The sequence below is a fragment of the Mya arenaria genome, chromosome 11 (genome assembly GCF_026914265.1).
Source record: "Mya arenaria isolate MELC-2E11 chromosome 11, ASM2691426v1".
Classification (NCBI taxonomy): domain Eukaryota; kingdom Metazoa; phylum Mollusca; class Bivalvia; order Myida; family Myidae; genus Mya; species Mya arenaria.
In genome coordinates, this window is record NC_069132.1 from 13,168,974 (window position 1) to 13,185,167 (window position 16,194).

General features: G+C 34.8%; 1 protein-coding gene across 1 annotated transcript; it reads right to left on the minus strand.

The window, feature by feature from the left end:
* Positions 1–2,154: 2,154 nt before the first annotated feature.
* Positions 2,155–8,903, minus strand: LOC128207514 (uncharacterized). The gene is made up of 4 exons (XM_052910464.1): positions 8,553–8,903; positions 4,467–4,682; positions 3,741–3,947; positions 2,155–3,340 (listed from the first exon to the last, which is right to left on the minus strand). The coding sequence occupies exons 1-4, from the start codon at positions 8,826–8,828 to the stop codon at positions 3,149–3,151; spliced, it is 891 nt and encodes a 296-aa protein (XP_052766424.1). The 5' UTR covers positions 8,829–8,903; the 3' UTR covers positions 2,155–3,148.
* Between the last annotated feature and the right edge of the window lie 7,291 nt (positions 8,904–16,194).

The following is a 16,194-nucleotide window of genomic DNA, read 5'->3' on the forward strand; positions in this document are numbered from 1 at the left end:
ATACATCTTATTTTTTTAATATTGTGATATATTTTATATATATATATTTATATAAGAAAAAATCTTTAAAATAAGGAATGAGGTGGAAATCCTATTCATTGTTTATTTTGCTCAATAAAATATGTTTATACCAATCCTGTTCAATGGTTTGACCATTGTGCTCTTAAATGTTCTTTCAACGTCAAAGCCGACTACACCGTTCATATAAGATAACTGAATTATAAACTATGTCTGCGATTTCTGAGTGTGCTGTATGGTATTTTGTGCGGTGACAGTTGACAGCTTATATTTCCCCAAAATCAGTAAATACATACGATGAGGCCGCAATCACGTAACCCATTACGTTGTCCACTATCATTGACCGCCCTGGTCATTGTATGGGCAGGTGAGAAGCCCGGAGTGGCCGCTAATCGCCCGTAAAGCCTCTCACCCCGTTATTCAGACGGGTGTAATGCACAATGGTATTGTTCCATCAAAAGAAAACATTTTTCCGCTTCATTATCACTATTTTGTTTGACTTAATCAATATTTGTTTTGATTTAATCCAGAAAGTCCTTCTTACAAAACCGCAAGAGGACGAGAGCGGACTGGCACATTTTTCTTTCTTCTGACTAAATGGCTTATAGAATTGCCAATCATCATTTATAGTTGTGTCATATGAAAGGTATCTAGGAAAAACTGTCAGCGTTTGTCTGACATTAAGCGCGTGTTTGCGTTCTTGTTGTCAGAGCACACAGGTGTCTTCTATTGTAACAATGAACTAAATTATGATATACCATTACCTTAGTGGTTCATGGCACTTGTACGATATTCGTATAATTAATGCTATATATTTCATGCCTCCAAATAAACTTTGTGAATCGGTTCTCAAGGTCAAACCTTTGTCAATTTATTCATTCCAATTACCTTTCATTCAAATAAATGGTAAAAAGTATCATTTTATTTCGTATTTCTGTCAACTGCAATCGTTCAACAGTTTTACATTGCAATGTGTATATCATTCAAAATAACAGCATCAAATTAAGTGTGGGGATTTCTTTGCTCTAATATATAGCGTTTACAACATAATTCCAAAAACTGTTCACCAGATTGAATGGATACATCGATAGGCTCTTTACCTTTTATAAGGCATCCTATCTAGTATACAGGATCCCTGCCTCTTTTAACTCATCACGCAAGTCACAGTCTGTTCCAAGATCTTGTGAAATGTTGTTCAATCAACAGTGGACTCGGGACGTTGACATCAGTCCTGTGTAGTCGGTTCATGTTAGGTACCCTCCGTAGATTAAATGGATAGTGAATAATGATAGAACAGAGCGATATTTTCTGTATAGCTGAGCCAAACAAGTTCCGACAAATAAACAAGTTGCTGGCTCATGTATTTCTATTTTTTTTCTAAGCAGAATTTTGATATAACAGTAAATATAATTTAGAAAGTTAGAAGTCTCCGTGATCGGACATTTGTCAAGGCGTTCATTTCGGAAGATAAATGGAATTAGTAGTCAGGTCCCAGTGTTGTGTGAAAGCAAATATTTGAGCAGAGGTTAAAAGACACAATTAAAGACCAGTTTAAAGTCACCATTCATGACAGAAGTTGAAAATAAACACATCAACATTGGACTACAAAGACGTCGGATTATCCACCATAACTCTCAACTTCTGACCTACCTAAGCCTTGAGTGTTTGTAGAAATAATTAAGAAAACAAAGGATCTGTAAACACCAAGTTCGTGCTATTGTTAGCCATTTGTGCCTATATAAAGCTATGGCAATAACTCGGGTATACCACGGGTAATGAAATGTCTTGAACTCTCTCGTACCTCATGGGAATAACTGACGTAAGCAGTTACCCTTAAATATCGGACTGACATTAATATTTCACGAACTTGACAAGACTGAAAGTAATGGTAAGAGACTATATTGTACCTGTATATGCCTCTGGGATGGCTTAACATTGGTACCATACTAAACCAAAGTATCACAAAACCAGTCACTAGTATTGCAAGCAATACAGTTGTCCTCTACCGGTTGTGTTGCCGTAGTAAGAATGATGTACATAGCTTCCTTATTCGCCATAACAAATGTACACACTGTTTCATATACCTAGCTTGGACTCTTCTTGAGTTATCACAGGATCCACTTTTCAAGATGGAAGGAGATATTTACACTTTATTTATCTTTTTATAGCAGCCGAAATATTTTGTTCGACAAAAATAATTGACAGGAATAATTTCCTGATGGTCTTCTTACCACAGATCAAGTTTCATCACGGACCTATAAACCACTCATATCGGGCAGTCTCCAATCCATGGTTTATAGGTCCGTGGTTTCATAAATGTAGCTTTTATATTTTTTGAAATATGCCAAGGTCAACAAGTGGTATTGTCACTGTATCCGTTGCCATAGCAACCAAAATATTGTCTGACAAAAGCAACGCCATGCAAACCTTTTAATGACCCTCTATCTACATGCTAACTTTCATTAACCTAGCTTGCTTGCTTCTGAAGTTTTTGCAGTGTCTAGTTTTTACAGATGGACGAAAAGACAGAGGGTAAACCCATTGCATTATTGTCATACTTAATAAAACCATCTACAATGTATTTCAAATAATCAATTTTACAGATTTACATAAATAAAATCATTTGCATATTAGAATGCAGCAACATAATTATTATGGTGATACTGCGATGACGTCCAGTCAATTTGTGTGTGGCCATCTTTGTATATTGTATGATGATTGTGTCTGGCCAAGACATGTACATGTTCATATTGGTCAGTAAACTGAAACTGAACTATTTAATGTAGTTTACATTTCCATACTAATTGCACTTCAATATGAGTGTAATATTACCGACCGTTCAAGTGTTGAAATCTAACAGGTAAAGGGAGACAACTGCAAATATTTTCTATGCAATATTTTCCCTTGTATAACGTGTCATATACATATATGTATAATAACAATAACAAACTAGTATCAAAACAGTTCAACAGTCTTGTACTATTGAAGTTACTTTCAAGTGAAAATAATATGTAAATAATGAATACAAAATTTAAAGCAGACACAAACGTACATGGACAGGTACTACAGAATACATTAACATATTATATGAATATCAGTAGTTATAAAAGTAACACAAATCTGATAATGTTCATTCCTGTTTTCTTTTCCATACTGTGGCATGGGCTACAGACCACTGATTCTTGTGAGCAGTTTCTCGAATGAAGAAGGGCATATTAACATCCTTGATGAGATCAAACTGTGGACCAAGGGTTTTCTTGAGGGTGTCAAACCCGTACACCTCCCTGCCATTCTTATCCTGGAAACCACCTAGCCATGTGCTCTGTAATGCAAATACAAGCAATAAATTTCAAAAACAAACATTTATAATTTATAAAATTCATAAAGTCATAATATTCAATGACAACTCTTAAAACACTACCTTACACAATGATAGCCTTTAAATGCATTGGCAATATTCCATCTCAAAAGCATGACATTCATGTATGACGCTTCAAAATATAGCAGGCGAGGGTTTTGAATAAAATGTGAACATGTACAGTAAAAATAATTTGATACTTCCAGCACAGTTTACGAAGACAATATTTTTTAGACTGTTGTCACTATGTTGTTGCTCTCCATACATGTACATGTATTATTTCAGTACAGTACTGCTTTTGATTTCTATACATTTTTATCTAAAAACATATTCCATGAATATAAGTTCAATTCAGCTTCCTCACCTTATCAGTGAACTGTGTGAGCCAGGTGTAAGGGGAGGTAATTACCAGAATACCTCCAGGAGCGACAAGGCCTGCAAGCCGGTTGAGGAACTTGAAGGGGGAATGTAGACGGCAAATCAGGTTGGCGGCCAGCACACAACCGAAGGTGCCCAGATTGGTGGGCAGGTCACAGGCATCCCCCTGGATAAATGAAGCTCTAAAGCGGTCCTAAAATATTGAAGGTTACGTCAGTATTGAAAATGTTATTGTTCATTTATTTTAACACAATAAACAAGAATTGTAATAACAAAATAATATAATACTTAACAATGCCTCTAGTTAGATATTTAAAGTGACAATCTTAATCTTAATTAATACATAAACTAGTATAACAAACAACTGATAAACCTTTAACTACTTCCTAAATAATGCATTTATGGAAAATATTTATTACTGATAACAAGTTTGTAACCCTGTATTTAATAACAGAAAATGCAAAAATATTAAATGATTGGTGAATGCTAAAAGATTTCCTGTGTTCTACTATAGTCTCACAAGGTAGAAATACCATGTATTATGCACATTTCTTTCAAATTAATCTCAGTATCCTTCATAAGGACCATGTTTTCGACATTTATTTATCTTTTTTTGAAATATTTAAGCAATAGTATTAAATGTGGTAAATATTTTTGGGGAGTAATAGTGCATCTTTAATGGAATAAACATATTTTTAGGAATTTTACTTACCAGGTTCTTTGGTACACAGGCTGTGAGGTGTGTAACCAGGTCCCCTTCATCCTGCACGAAGTATTCCAGCTGGCCGTCAGCCTTCAACCTATTACACACGTCCACAAATGCCTGGCTGTAGTCAAGCCCCACCACCTCCTCAAACCTCCCAGCAAGCTCAAAACTGGAACGCCCAACAGCACAGCCAATATCAAAGGCTCTTTTGGGTATACCTTCCTGTAAACATATAAAATACCAATTAATATTTGTAAAGATACATGTAGGATTTATTTTATATTTCAGTGATGAACAAGTCATGTAATCTCTAGGGCTTTTGGAGCTGGTTTTAAAATTTACTACAACGATTACATATATATGCGAAAAATATCTTTTACCCCTCATATTTTAATATTTCTTCAAGAAATCTATAATATTATTTTAGGGTATTGAGTCCAGCCATAATGCAAAAGTGGGTGGGGGAAGGTCAAAAACTAAAAAGTTTAAAAAATTCATGTTTTATTTAGTTTTGAGGAACGATCTTTTTGGGGAGTGAAATATATATTCTTGGTGACATGGTTTGGGGTAATAAGGAGTTAAACAAAGTTTACAGAAGAAGATTTTATCAAATTTTGATCAAAAAGCATTCACATTATTTCAGAAAAGCTGTCAACATTATTACTTTGTTTTTATGTCGAAATGCCCCAGACTACAGAATTAACAATGTCTAGAGAGTTCTTGATGATATCTTGTCAAATATGAAAGTTAATCAGAAAAATAGTGGATGAAATTTATTTCCCCGTTACAAAAATGCATAAATCTTTTTTAAAATATCTGCAATCAACACAAAGCCCCAAGACATTGTTGATTGGGTAGTTCTGATAAATTTGACTCATAAACATTCTTTTTGTATTAAGACATTTCCGGGGGGAAAGGTTAATGGGTTTTTTATTGGAAATCTGATAAAATATTTGTTTGTAAACTTTGCTCAACTCCTAATTACAGCTTTTCATCTTGCAACAGATAAATGATTCATGCTTGTTAAATATCGAACTTCAAAGCTAAATAGAAATTATTATTTTTAAACATTTTAAATTTTGGTCCTTCAATTGACTTTTGCATCACTGCCTGCCCTTAAAGTGTGTACATATAGCATGTGAAAAGTCACATGATTTTACAGATACATATACCGAGGTATTAAGTAGTAGACAATCCCAGTAAATTTTGAAGAGAAAAAATGTGACAAAGACATGTGTCATAAGCGATGTGATACATCAAAAAGTAAGATTCAATGCGCTGTAAACAAAGTATCAATTTCATGTAAGTTATTAACAATTATCTTTTTTTCTTGCTAGTGTCTAGCCCCTTTAAAACCAAATATAACAACAATCACAAACAACAACAAAAAACAATACCATATTAGGTAAATGGTACCAAATCAAAAGTTAAAATTAACAAATACAAAAACAATTAACAAATAAAAGCTTGTATGTTAATGTTTCAGTCTGCAAGTACTGTTCATAATTGTCTTTGTCATTAAGGGTTTTCATACAGATGTCATTTCTTTTTTCAAAATAAGTAGCAAATCATAAAAGATAAAAGAAAAACAAAAAAAATAATTATGTCAGGGGAATTTGTGCCATTACATTTAATGTTTAATACTTACTAGTTAAGACAGTTTATAGCCCTAACAATGTCATCTCATTAAAACATATACTTGCATGCAAGTTAACCCAATAACAGTACCTATACACCTTAACTGTTTGCGGTTGGTCAAGTCTAGCAAAAAATAACTCTGCCATTATTCGCTTGAACATCACTTGATAAGCATGATTTACAATATATAGTTTACATACAGGGTTCTCAATAACTTTTCAGTGAACAGGCCGTTTATAAAAAGTAACAGGCCCAAATTGGGGGGGGGGGGGGTAAATTTTTTTTTTATGTGAGCGCGTCATTTCCTGCATTCTGGGGTTATTTGAATGCCTTTTAAATCACCCCTTTCAAGTGCAATTTTATAAGTAATATCCCCTAAATATGCAGATACAAGTACTGCAGAGCAGTAGTTGTATCAGGATCTATATATATCATAATGCAATTATATTTATTTACCAAATTTCAACAACAAAATATCCATTTGAAAATTGTATTTTCAACACCATATACAATGTATTAACAAAACTACAATGCAATTGTACTGTGAAAATACATAAGGCACATTGAATTAATAAGAACAGTATTCATTACGCTTAACCCTGTTATTAACACATGTCACTGTCCTCATCTGATGAACTGGACGAGTAGTAGTCCCCCTCCCCCTCAACAAGTACTGCCTGAAATAATATAAAAATGCAGGAAATGGCACATTTTACATTTCATTAATACCACTTTAACTTGGTACTGACATGACAGTTTTAAAATGTCAGTAAAATTTACATCAATGTCTCTTAAAATAAAAAAGGAAACAATTCACTTTCAATAAAAAAATTAGTCAATGATTAGCTTGCTGCAAATGCAACTGAAATCAAAAGTACACTATCTTTTTTACATTTTTTTGTTTTGTTCAAAACACTTGCAATCAAAATGTTTTCTTATAAATGGGACACACTGTCTAATTTTGACATCATGTAGTTGCAAATTTGTATTTAAATTGAAGTTTAAGCAAAAATTTAAAAATTTACCTTACCCAACCCACTTTTATTTGGTGAGTCTTTAATATTGCTACGATTTTTTCATACAGAATAATGATAATGATAATAGAGTAAACTTACCTCCTTATCAAATCTTCGTAATAATGCATCTTGTACGGAATAAACAACGATCAAAACTTCAAACAAAATAAACGGTGGAAATCGAACGTGAAACAATAAACAGAACACAAAATTCATAAATGCAACTGTTTTATTTCATTTTTATCTTATACTCACTCGACACAGGGTGAAAGAAATCGTGTATTTTTCTTTTCTTCATTTTTACTAGAATGAGACGCTTCCAAGCGTTTTATCAATCGTCTATCTACACGGACTAGTGAAGTTTATTAAACGGCGCCGTAAAGAAATATGCGAACGCTAATCAAGTCGTCGTATTTAAAAGGCAATAACTTTTTTATTCGTTGACGGATTTTAAAAATTTAAATTGTAAACGATTTGGGAACTTTCAATTTTTGTTACTAGGCGATTTTGAACCGGCCCAAATGCCATTTGAACCAGTCATTTTGGCCGGCGGCCGGTTCTTATTGAGAACCCTGTACATATATATTGCAGGTACACTTTTATCATTTGTTCTACCATTTCATCATTTTACTATTATTGAACCATTTATATCTCATAACTTCATATCACTTTGAATTGCCGTCGAAAGAATATTGTTATCTATCTATTGGGCAGTTCTTCGCTAGACCATTGGTTGAGAAGCATGGTTTACAATATGAACCCTAAAGGCCCATCTGGCAGCATTGGCGTCCAACGAGGGACCATGACTGTATATACACACAATATCCTACCCTTGTCATCGAGATCATGTTCACATTGTTCTTAATCCTGTTTAATCCAAATTGGCAGGGGAGTATGTCACAGTATGGTTACTTATTCAGGTATTGAGAAGGTGTGTAAGCAGTCTTGTAGCTCATTCGGTGGAGCATTCGCCCTGTAAGCGAGGGGACCCAGGTTTAAGACCGGGTCTGGTTGCACATTTTCTCACCCTGTAACAAATACATACAGTCACGGTCCCTTGTTGGGTGCTATTTGTCACAGGGTGAGAAAACAAGCAGCCAGACCAGATTCTGTTTTGGCAGTAAGGAATCGAAAAACACTGTAAACTCAATTGTTCTTTGGCTACTGACTATAACTGCATGGAACTACAAAAAATAACAGATAAGGGTAATTGAGCTTGTTTTTGAGGGTTTTTTTTAAGATATAATAATGCTTCAACCCAGAATCCCAATAAAAATGAATGGCATAACAGTTGCTAGAAAACAATTTGTACATGAGTGTGCCATTAAAACATCTGTCAATGCACAATTGTTTGGACTAGAATGACTTTTCTAGACCAGTTCGTTGTTGTTTTGACCCCAGAGTACAGTAAATGTAAATTGTCAGTTTAATTACTTACACCATCTTGGAAACTTTCCAAGCAAAGTTCTGCACAGCGTCTTGGAAATTCGAGTGAATCTTTCGGTCCAAAATCATATTTTAATATTTCTGACTGTGAACTATAATGGAACACGAGGTATTCATTGACCAGTTTTTCAGATTCATACACATTTTCCTGTCGTCTCTTTCTCCTTTCAGAATTAAGCTTGTACGTTGAATATATGGCAATACTGGCTGTCACGCCAAATGCACCAAACACAAAATAGCGATGGTCGATGTGAAACCAAACTGGCATTTTAATTTAAGGGTTTATTTCAAGGCAAAATAAATATCTTCGAGTTTTAGGTACTTTGACAACCGGAAGTAGTTACGCCGGAAGTACTGTGCCGGCTCTTGCGAATATTTATAACGTAAAAGGTGGACTTGCCAAACGGTCAGGTATCAAACAACCAAGTTTTACAAAAAATAGACTCAGCATATTATCAACAGTTCAATATATGTTGGAATAACCATCGTTTTCACTTACAAGCGGAGATAACTATTGTTGCATTCGGGCTATACAGCGATACACTATTCTGAGTGCTGATTCATTGCAATTCAAATGTTAACAAATGCACGCATCTGTACAATTTATTTTCCATACAATAGAATGTATTAATATATTATTTTGCATAGTATTTATGATACAATAACACTTATCTGACAATTGTTCATTAACTACGTCATCAAAGTTACAAACTGACCTAACTACTGTATAAATCTTACATTAAGGTTGAATGCGACTTGGGCGACTAAAATAAAATAAAAATAAAATACACAAAACAAGAGAAGGAAAATATGTGTAACGTTTTGACAAGACGGACTTAAAGGAGAAATTTCATAGCGGTTTAACGAAGAATTGGTGAAAATATGAGCTAATGCAGCTGGAACTCAAACAGGTGGTAGATGTCTCAATATTGACGTCAGTGATATATTTTGAAGCAATGTTGTTTCGAATATTGAAAATGTAAAAACAGTTCCTAATTGGGCGTATTCTTTTTTTATTTGTATACCGATTTTTAGACACTAATTCGAAAATCCGCTCAGGGTCGCGTTCGATTTAATTAATATGAAACCTTATTCACTACACCAATACTTGTGAAAAACTACAGAATAGCAAAACGTTTAAACATAAACCCGGTTTAATGGCACTGGGTAAACGACAAAGACATATAACATAAAATCAAAAAATCACAAACAAGAAACATTGAAGAACAGCACAAAACCCCACAAACAGTACAGCGCATACATACTATATATAAAAAATCAAAGCGCGAGGCGCTGAAAGACTATCTGCGGGCAACTATGCGAGAGTTGCAAATTATATTTGAACTATGGGAATGGGTGAAGAGCACATACATAAAAGTGAAAAATGTGCTGACAGCGCTTGTGCCCACACTGGGCGAAGAAACAAACATATCTATATCTTTATGGCGTCTTGTGTCATTTTGTTTTTGTAAATGTCACTTCAATCGTCGTAATCCCCCATCCCCATGTATTTAGTGTTACAATCCATGCCCCATTTCAATCGCGTCTAAAGGTTTTTCGGTGCTTTGATAAGATAGCATACGTTAGACAAATTTTTGAAAACATTATTAAAACAAAGCGACATATATTAGCTAATCTTTTCTTCCAAATGATTACCTGTGTAAAATATTTGAAGAAAATGACGTCACATGCCAAAACACTCCGAGTAAGCTAAAGAAGGTTTTAAAGATAACATGAATTTGCCAAACTTTCATAAAATCAAGGGACTGATGATCAAACCTGATATAGTGATTGGAAACGAATTTGGGCTTAAACCAAAACAGTTTGACACCGAAAGTTTCAATCCGGACGAAGGGTATACACCATTTCGTAGAGACAGGGCTGGTTAAACTGGCGAGGAAATACTCATTCTTGTCAGAAATGATATAGTTGCCTAAGAAATGAAATCTATTCAATCAGACTGTGAAGATCTATGGATCAAAATAAACTTATTTGGTAGTAATTCCCTTCTCATTGGAGCATATTATAAACCCCATGAGCACGACCAGCATAGCTGGGATGAATACGCAAAATCGCTAAATAAAGCCAGCAAACTTAACTGCAACATCTGGACCGCTGGAGAATTCAACCTGCCCAAGATGTATTGGGACCACCATTGTCCAACCACTGACTGCAAACATCCCTTATAATACAAACAAATCATCGAAACACTTAATGACTGCAACCATACTCAATCAGTCGCTCTATAAACTCTTATATTCTTGATATTTTCCTTATAACAAATCTAACCCTTGTCCAAAGCGTCAGTATTCTGATAGCATAAGTGATCATGATTTTGTCCAAATTCAAGCAAATACTTCTGTAAGAACCCTTTCTCGGAAACCATGGACTATATCTCTCTATAAGAAAGCAAATTGGGATGCGATCAAGCAGGAACTGTATGCTTACCATCAGGCAATGCTTGAAAGTGGTAAATTCTCTTCTCTCGATGTTTAAGAACTATGGGAACTATGGGAAATTTTTCATTTCTATCCTTCTTCCCTTGCAAACAAATTTATCCCCTCTAAACTCTCTCGCAATAATCTATCTGGGTCAATCAAAAACTCAAAAGACTAACTAGAAAGGGAGATAAAGCTTACCAAAAACATCATAAATTAGTGAAACCTTAAGATAGAAAAAGATTCCTCGATCAACAACATCTTCTAAGGAGATCCACCAAATTATCCTACCAATGTTGCCTTGAAGACATTCTCAATATTGCTTCCTATGATCAAACCTCCAAACCTAACACAAAAAACTATTTATGCCTATCAAACAGTCACAGCCAATGGAGTAGAGAAACTTCTCTCAAACTTTAGTCCCCACAAAGCATCATACCCTGATCAGATTAAGCCTATCATCCTGAAAAACCTTTCGATTTCACTTCCACTCATTCTGATTCATCTTTTCCAACAGTCCCTTGACTTTGTATCTCTATCCCAAATTTGGAAGGATGAAAATGTTGCTCCTGTCTACAAAAAGGGAGAGCGTTCAGACCTGTTTCATACAGGCCCATTTTTCTTACGTGTTTTCTGTGCAAAACATTAGAACATCCTCTATTTCAAAATACCTTATTAAGCTCAATGTCTTTTATGAACTCCAACATGGCTTCAGGGAAAAGCAATTTTGTGAATCGAAGCTCCTTTTGCTGGTTGATGATCTTGTCAAATTCCTTAATATCGTTGCTTGACTTCAGCACAGCTTTTGACAGTCAGTCAGTCACAAGAATCTTGCTCTAAAACTACATGGCTACGACATAAGAGTCCCTGCTCTAAAATGGATCAAAGGGTTTCTTGATAACCGACGTCAGACTGTTGTTGTCGTCAGGACCCATACCTGTCTCATCTGGAGTCCCCCAGAGATCTGTACTGCGGCCACTACTCTCTTTAGTCTACATTTATGACCTTCCTCAGAATATTTGCTGAAGATACTGCCATCCTTATAAATATGTCAACACCTATCCAATCAAAAATTCTCGTGAAAGATCTTGATATACTTGAACATAAGAGCCATGAATGGGACATGTAAGTTAACCCATCTAAATGCCAAGTCGTTCACATAACAAGGGCCAACAAACCCAATTCCAACACAGTACACTTTTCCCCATTGCTTACTAGACTCTGTATCTCTAGCAAAATATCTGGGTGTTGACTTGTCCTCAGATCTATCGTGGGACACCCACACTCTGAACCACTGAAATCTTCTGCCTACAAAGTTCTTGTCCGTCCTCAGCTTGAATTTTTCAACAGTCTTTTGGTGTTCTTTCACTGATACCCACATATACCAACTTTGAATCTGTCCAACGTAGGACTGCCCAATGGGCCAAGCATGACTATGGACAAACATCAAGTGTCACAGACACAATGCAGTCTCTACAGTGACGTAGGCTTGATCATAAAAGAATAGATAACAGGCTCTCTCTTATGTACAAAATAACACATAACCTAATAGCCATCCCCATCTCCGGCTAATTATCTCACTGATAAGACCATCTCGACATTATCACAGCTCCTCGTACATATAAGTATCTGCCTTCGCCGATTACTACAAATTCTCCTTCTTCTCAAGAGCAATGTTCCATTGGAACAACGTCCCGCCCAGCATAGTGGCCTGCTTTACCCTGGAACAGTTAAACCAGGCTGTTATAAGTTATGTTTCTTTCACAACCTTTACTAAAATTATTGCAGCTTGACGCGCAAATGTCTTGGTCCCCAGTAGGGGTTTGACATCAATGGAAGATAGACAGATAGAAGTATTATTATGTGTATGCTTTACTTTACAAACATATACATGTACAACTAGGTATATACAAATCAATATATATTTATGCAAATAAAAACATATGCCAATTCAATATAATATGCTGAAGTATACTCCTGTTTGCACATTCCGTATACGGACATGTGCACGGCGTGTGTAAGGCAGTTTTGTGCAAGACGAATAATCGACTACTAAAGCACTACAGAAAACACACAATATGGTTTATTGTGAAACACAAATTTATTATTAAAAAGTAATTAACCGGAAACATCAATAAATATGTTGTTTTAATTAAAACAGTTAATAAGGTCAAATGGACAAGTGAACATTACACTGGTACGGCAGCTCGGGTTTTAGAAACAGTCGTATAAAACAATTCTTCCCAAGTACTCATAATGCGTTATTAAGCTTTGCGAAACAAAAAATAAGAACTATACAGTAAACTGTAGTGAATCACATTATACATCACACTTTATACCGATTCGTTACAATGTTTGACTCAATAATTTTAAAATTGAGTATTGAGAACATTATGCATACTAGTATATCTTCTAAGATATTATTGATGATCATGCGGCATTTATCGAGATATTTATTAAAAACTGTTGTATGCTTTACATACTTCTTATAAAAATCATTGCTTTTTATTAGTTCGCTACGTTTATCCCAAAAAGTGCACCCGGTTAATTTTGTATATGCTTGTTATGTTGTTTACACATTATGTGATGGAACCGGAATTCGGTATGTCATGCTATACTATATATTCAACATTCTGTTTCAAGTTAACATTTCTGTGCAATTAATAATTTGTCATCTATTTATTCCGGCAAAAATTGCATCTATGAAAAAATAAGGGGAAATAAAACACACACCTTCTATTGCGTGTTAAAAGTGTAAAGAACATGATTGCAAATTTTCAAATGAATTACTTTTCTCTTAGAATACGGTCGTGCATTTCCTGTTTTAGCAATATGTAGACCTCAACATGACAATGACAACGGTCTATGTTTATGTTGTTGTTTTAATAAGGAAATTTAAATTAAGCAAGGATGTAGCAGGAAAGATGGGCAAACGCACATCACTAAATAACGTTCTTTATCATAATCCATGCCATGGTCACATAAATGTGTCAAAACGTGTGTCGATTAATTTTAAGATCTCAAAAACTGTTTTAGATACTTTGTCTATTGATCGAAGAATCTCCAGGATGGTTCTCCAATAATTAATATTGAAGGAAAAGGACGCAACAGCGTCTTCAAAGCAAGTGAATTAAGATACCCCGGCAACCGAACAGTTTTAAAAATACAAAAGAAACTACAGGGACAAGCCGAGAAGTCGAAATTAAAAACAAACAAAGCGCCCTTAAAACGAATGAAAGATGAACTTGGTTCAAACAGTATCATTGATTATAACAAACGCATTTGTAATGAATAATTGACTTAGTTTCGATATTTGGTTGGTGGATAAGAGATAAAAAGAGAAAAAAAGTTGCGAATTTCTTTTTGGTATTACTATTAATGATAGAGAAAAATATTATTGTATATGTACACATGTATGACTGGATGACAAGCTAATCCCGATTAGGCCTCGCATCAATTAAAATAATATCTCCATGGAGGATATGACTTTATTTAAAGTTTTAAAAACGGTTCAATTTGTTTTAATCGTCGTCAAGTGTTAGAGGTTTTGGATGGTGGAAGATTGATTTAGTTTTATATTTTGAAGAACGATTTGTCCCTGCTGGTGATAAATGTTGCAGTGAAATAAAAAGTGTTCGATTTATTCAATTTGACAACATTGGCATAATGGAAAAAATATCTTTATGCGTTTAAGATTCATTTGAGTCTACCCGACTGCTCTTGCAGTAAAACACCGGTGCATTTGACTCGCGACATAGAGAAGTCTTTGTTTGAGAATGGGAAGGGATTCGGACTCTGACATTCAAAGGGAAATGGTTAAAGGGACACATCAGTTAGCTAGAGAAGATGTTTTAGTGTTACGGAGATTATAGAAGTAACGTTAGATTCTTGGTTTTGGACGAGATTCGACAGATTGGGAGGTGCCGTGAATTTTGTGTTTCAAAACGAGATTCTCGATATAGCTGTTCGATTGAAAGAACTTTTGTTGCTCCAGTGATAATCCGGACTTGCTCAAGTAAGATTTCATCTTAAAGGGTCAGATGTCCCAACGTCGAACGTCAAACGACTTCCTGTCAAGAATGAATTTTAATGACCCCAGGCAATGAACTTTTTTCAAGACACTGAACTATTGAGTATGATACACTAACCAAAGTTTAAACGACAGACTATAAGCCGTTTATAGTAAACGTCTCTTCTTCTTTGAAATTATTCCGATTTTTCATATATTTTTGTTAGCAAAAACAACTATAACCTTTACTTAACTCTATAAAATCTAGTTCGGTGTTTATTGATTTAACCATAATTTATTGTATAAATTATTCAATTTCAAGTACATATCACATATGTACGATGAAAACATACAAATGGGTCGGGCCAGAAGTTATTACTAGATTAGCAAAAAGGACCTCCCCGGTGTGTAATCAAATAAATTAATAAAGAAAACCAATCTGGATTCCATTCTAACGTGCTGTTCTGTGCATTTTTTTCTATTTACTTTTCAGGAAAGGTCGTTATATCCCAACATGTATCAGATTGGTGTGCGTGCTTAGCCATTACGTAGTACGAGGAGCATATTGATACTTATCAAGAATTAAGGAAGTTAAGGTTGAAAAACGAATGTTTTCTGATTGCTAATTTTGACTTAATTCTTCCGCTTCATATTTTCAACATTGCTTGCGTACAAAATGCTTTTTAAAATAACTTTTCTCCTAGGCAATTATCATAAAACAGTTCATTAAATAAGATATTGCTGTTTCGTCACACCAGGGAATATCATAGCCAGATAGATAGAACCAACCGATTTCCTCATTTTGCTTAGGGATTCAAAATTAATGTCATGTATTTGGAATTTATTTCAAAACGAGAAGTGCAGCTGTATGTCCGGGTTCTGAAATTCCCTAACAGTATTTTACAAACATGCGTGGATATAAACTATACTTTAGTGATAGTTCAATTGACTCTACTCATTTTGATCATATATTAGGTTTATTAAATTGGGGCAGATAATTTGTTTTGGTAAATTCAAATTAAGAAGACATTTGTTTCCCCATACAGAACTTTTGTTCAACGCCTAACACTGGCATTTAAATTGACCTTCTTCATTCACTGTGATCTCTGTCTCTGCCTTATGGAGACTTTGACTGGTTTATGCTTGTCCTTTGTTTGGCGACCTTAACTTATAGCAAAAGTTCGAGC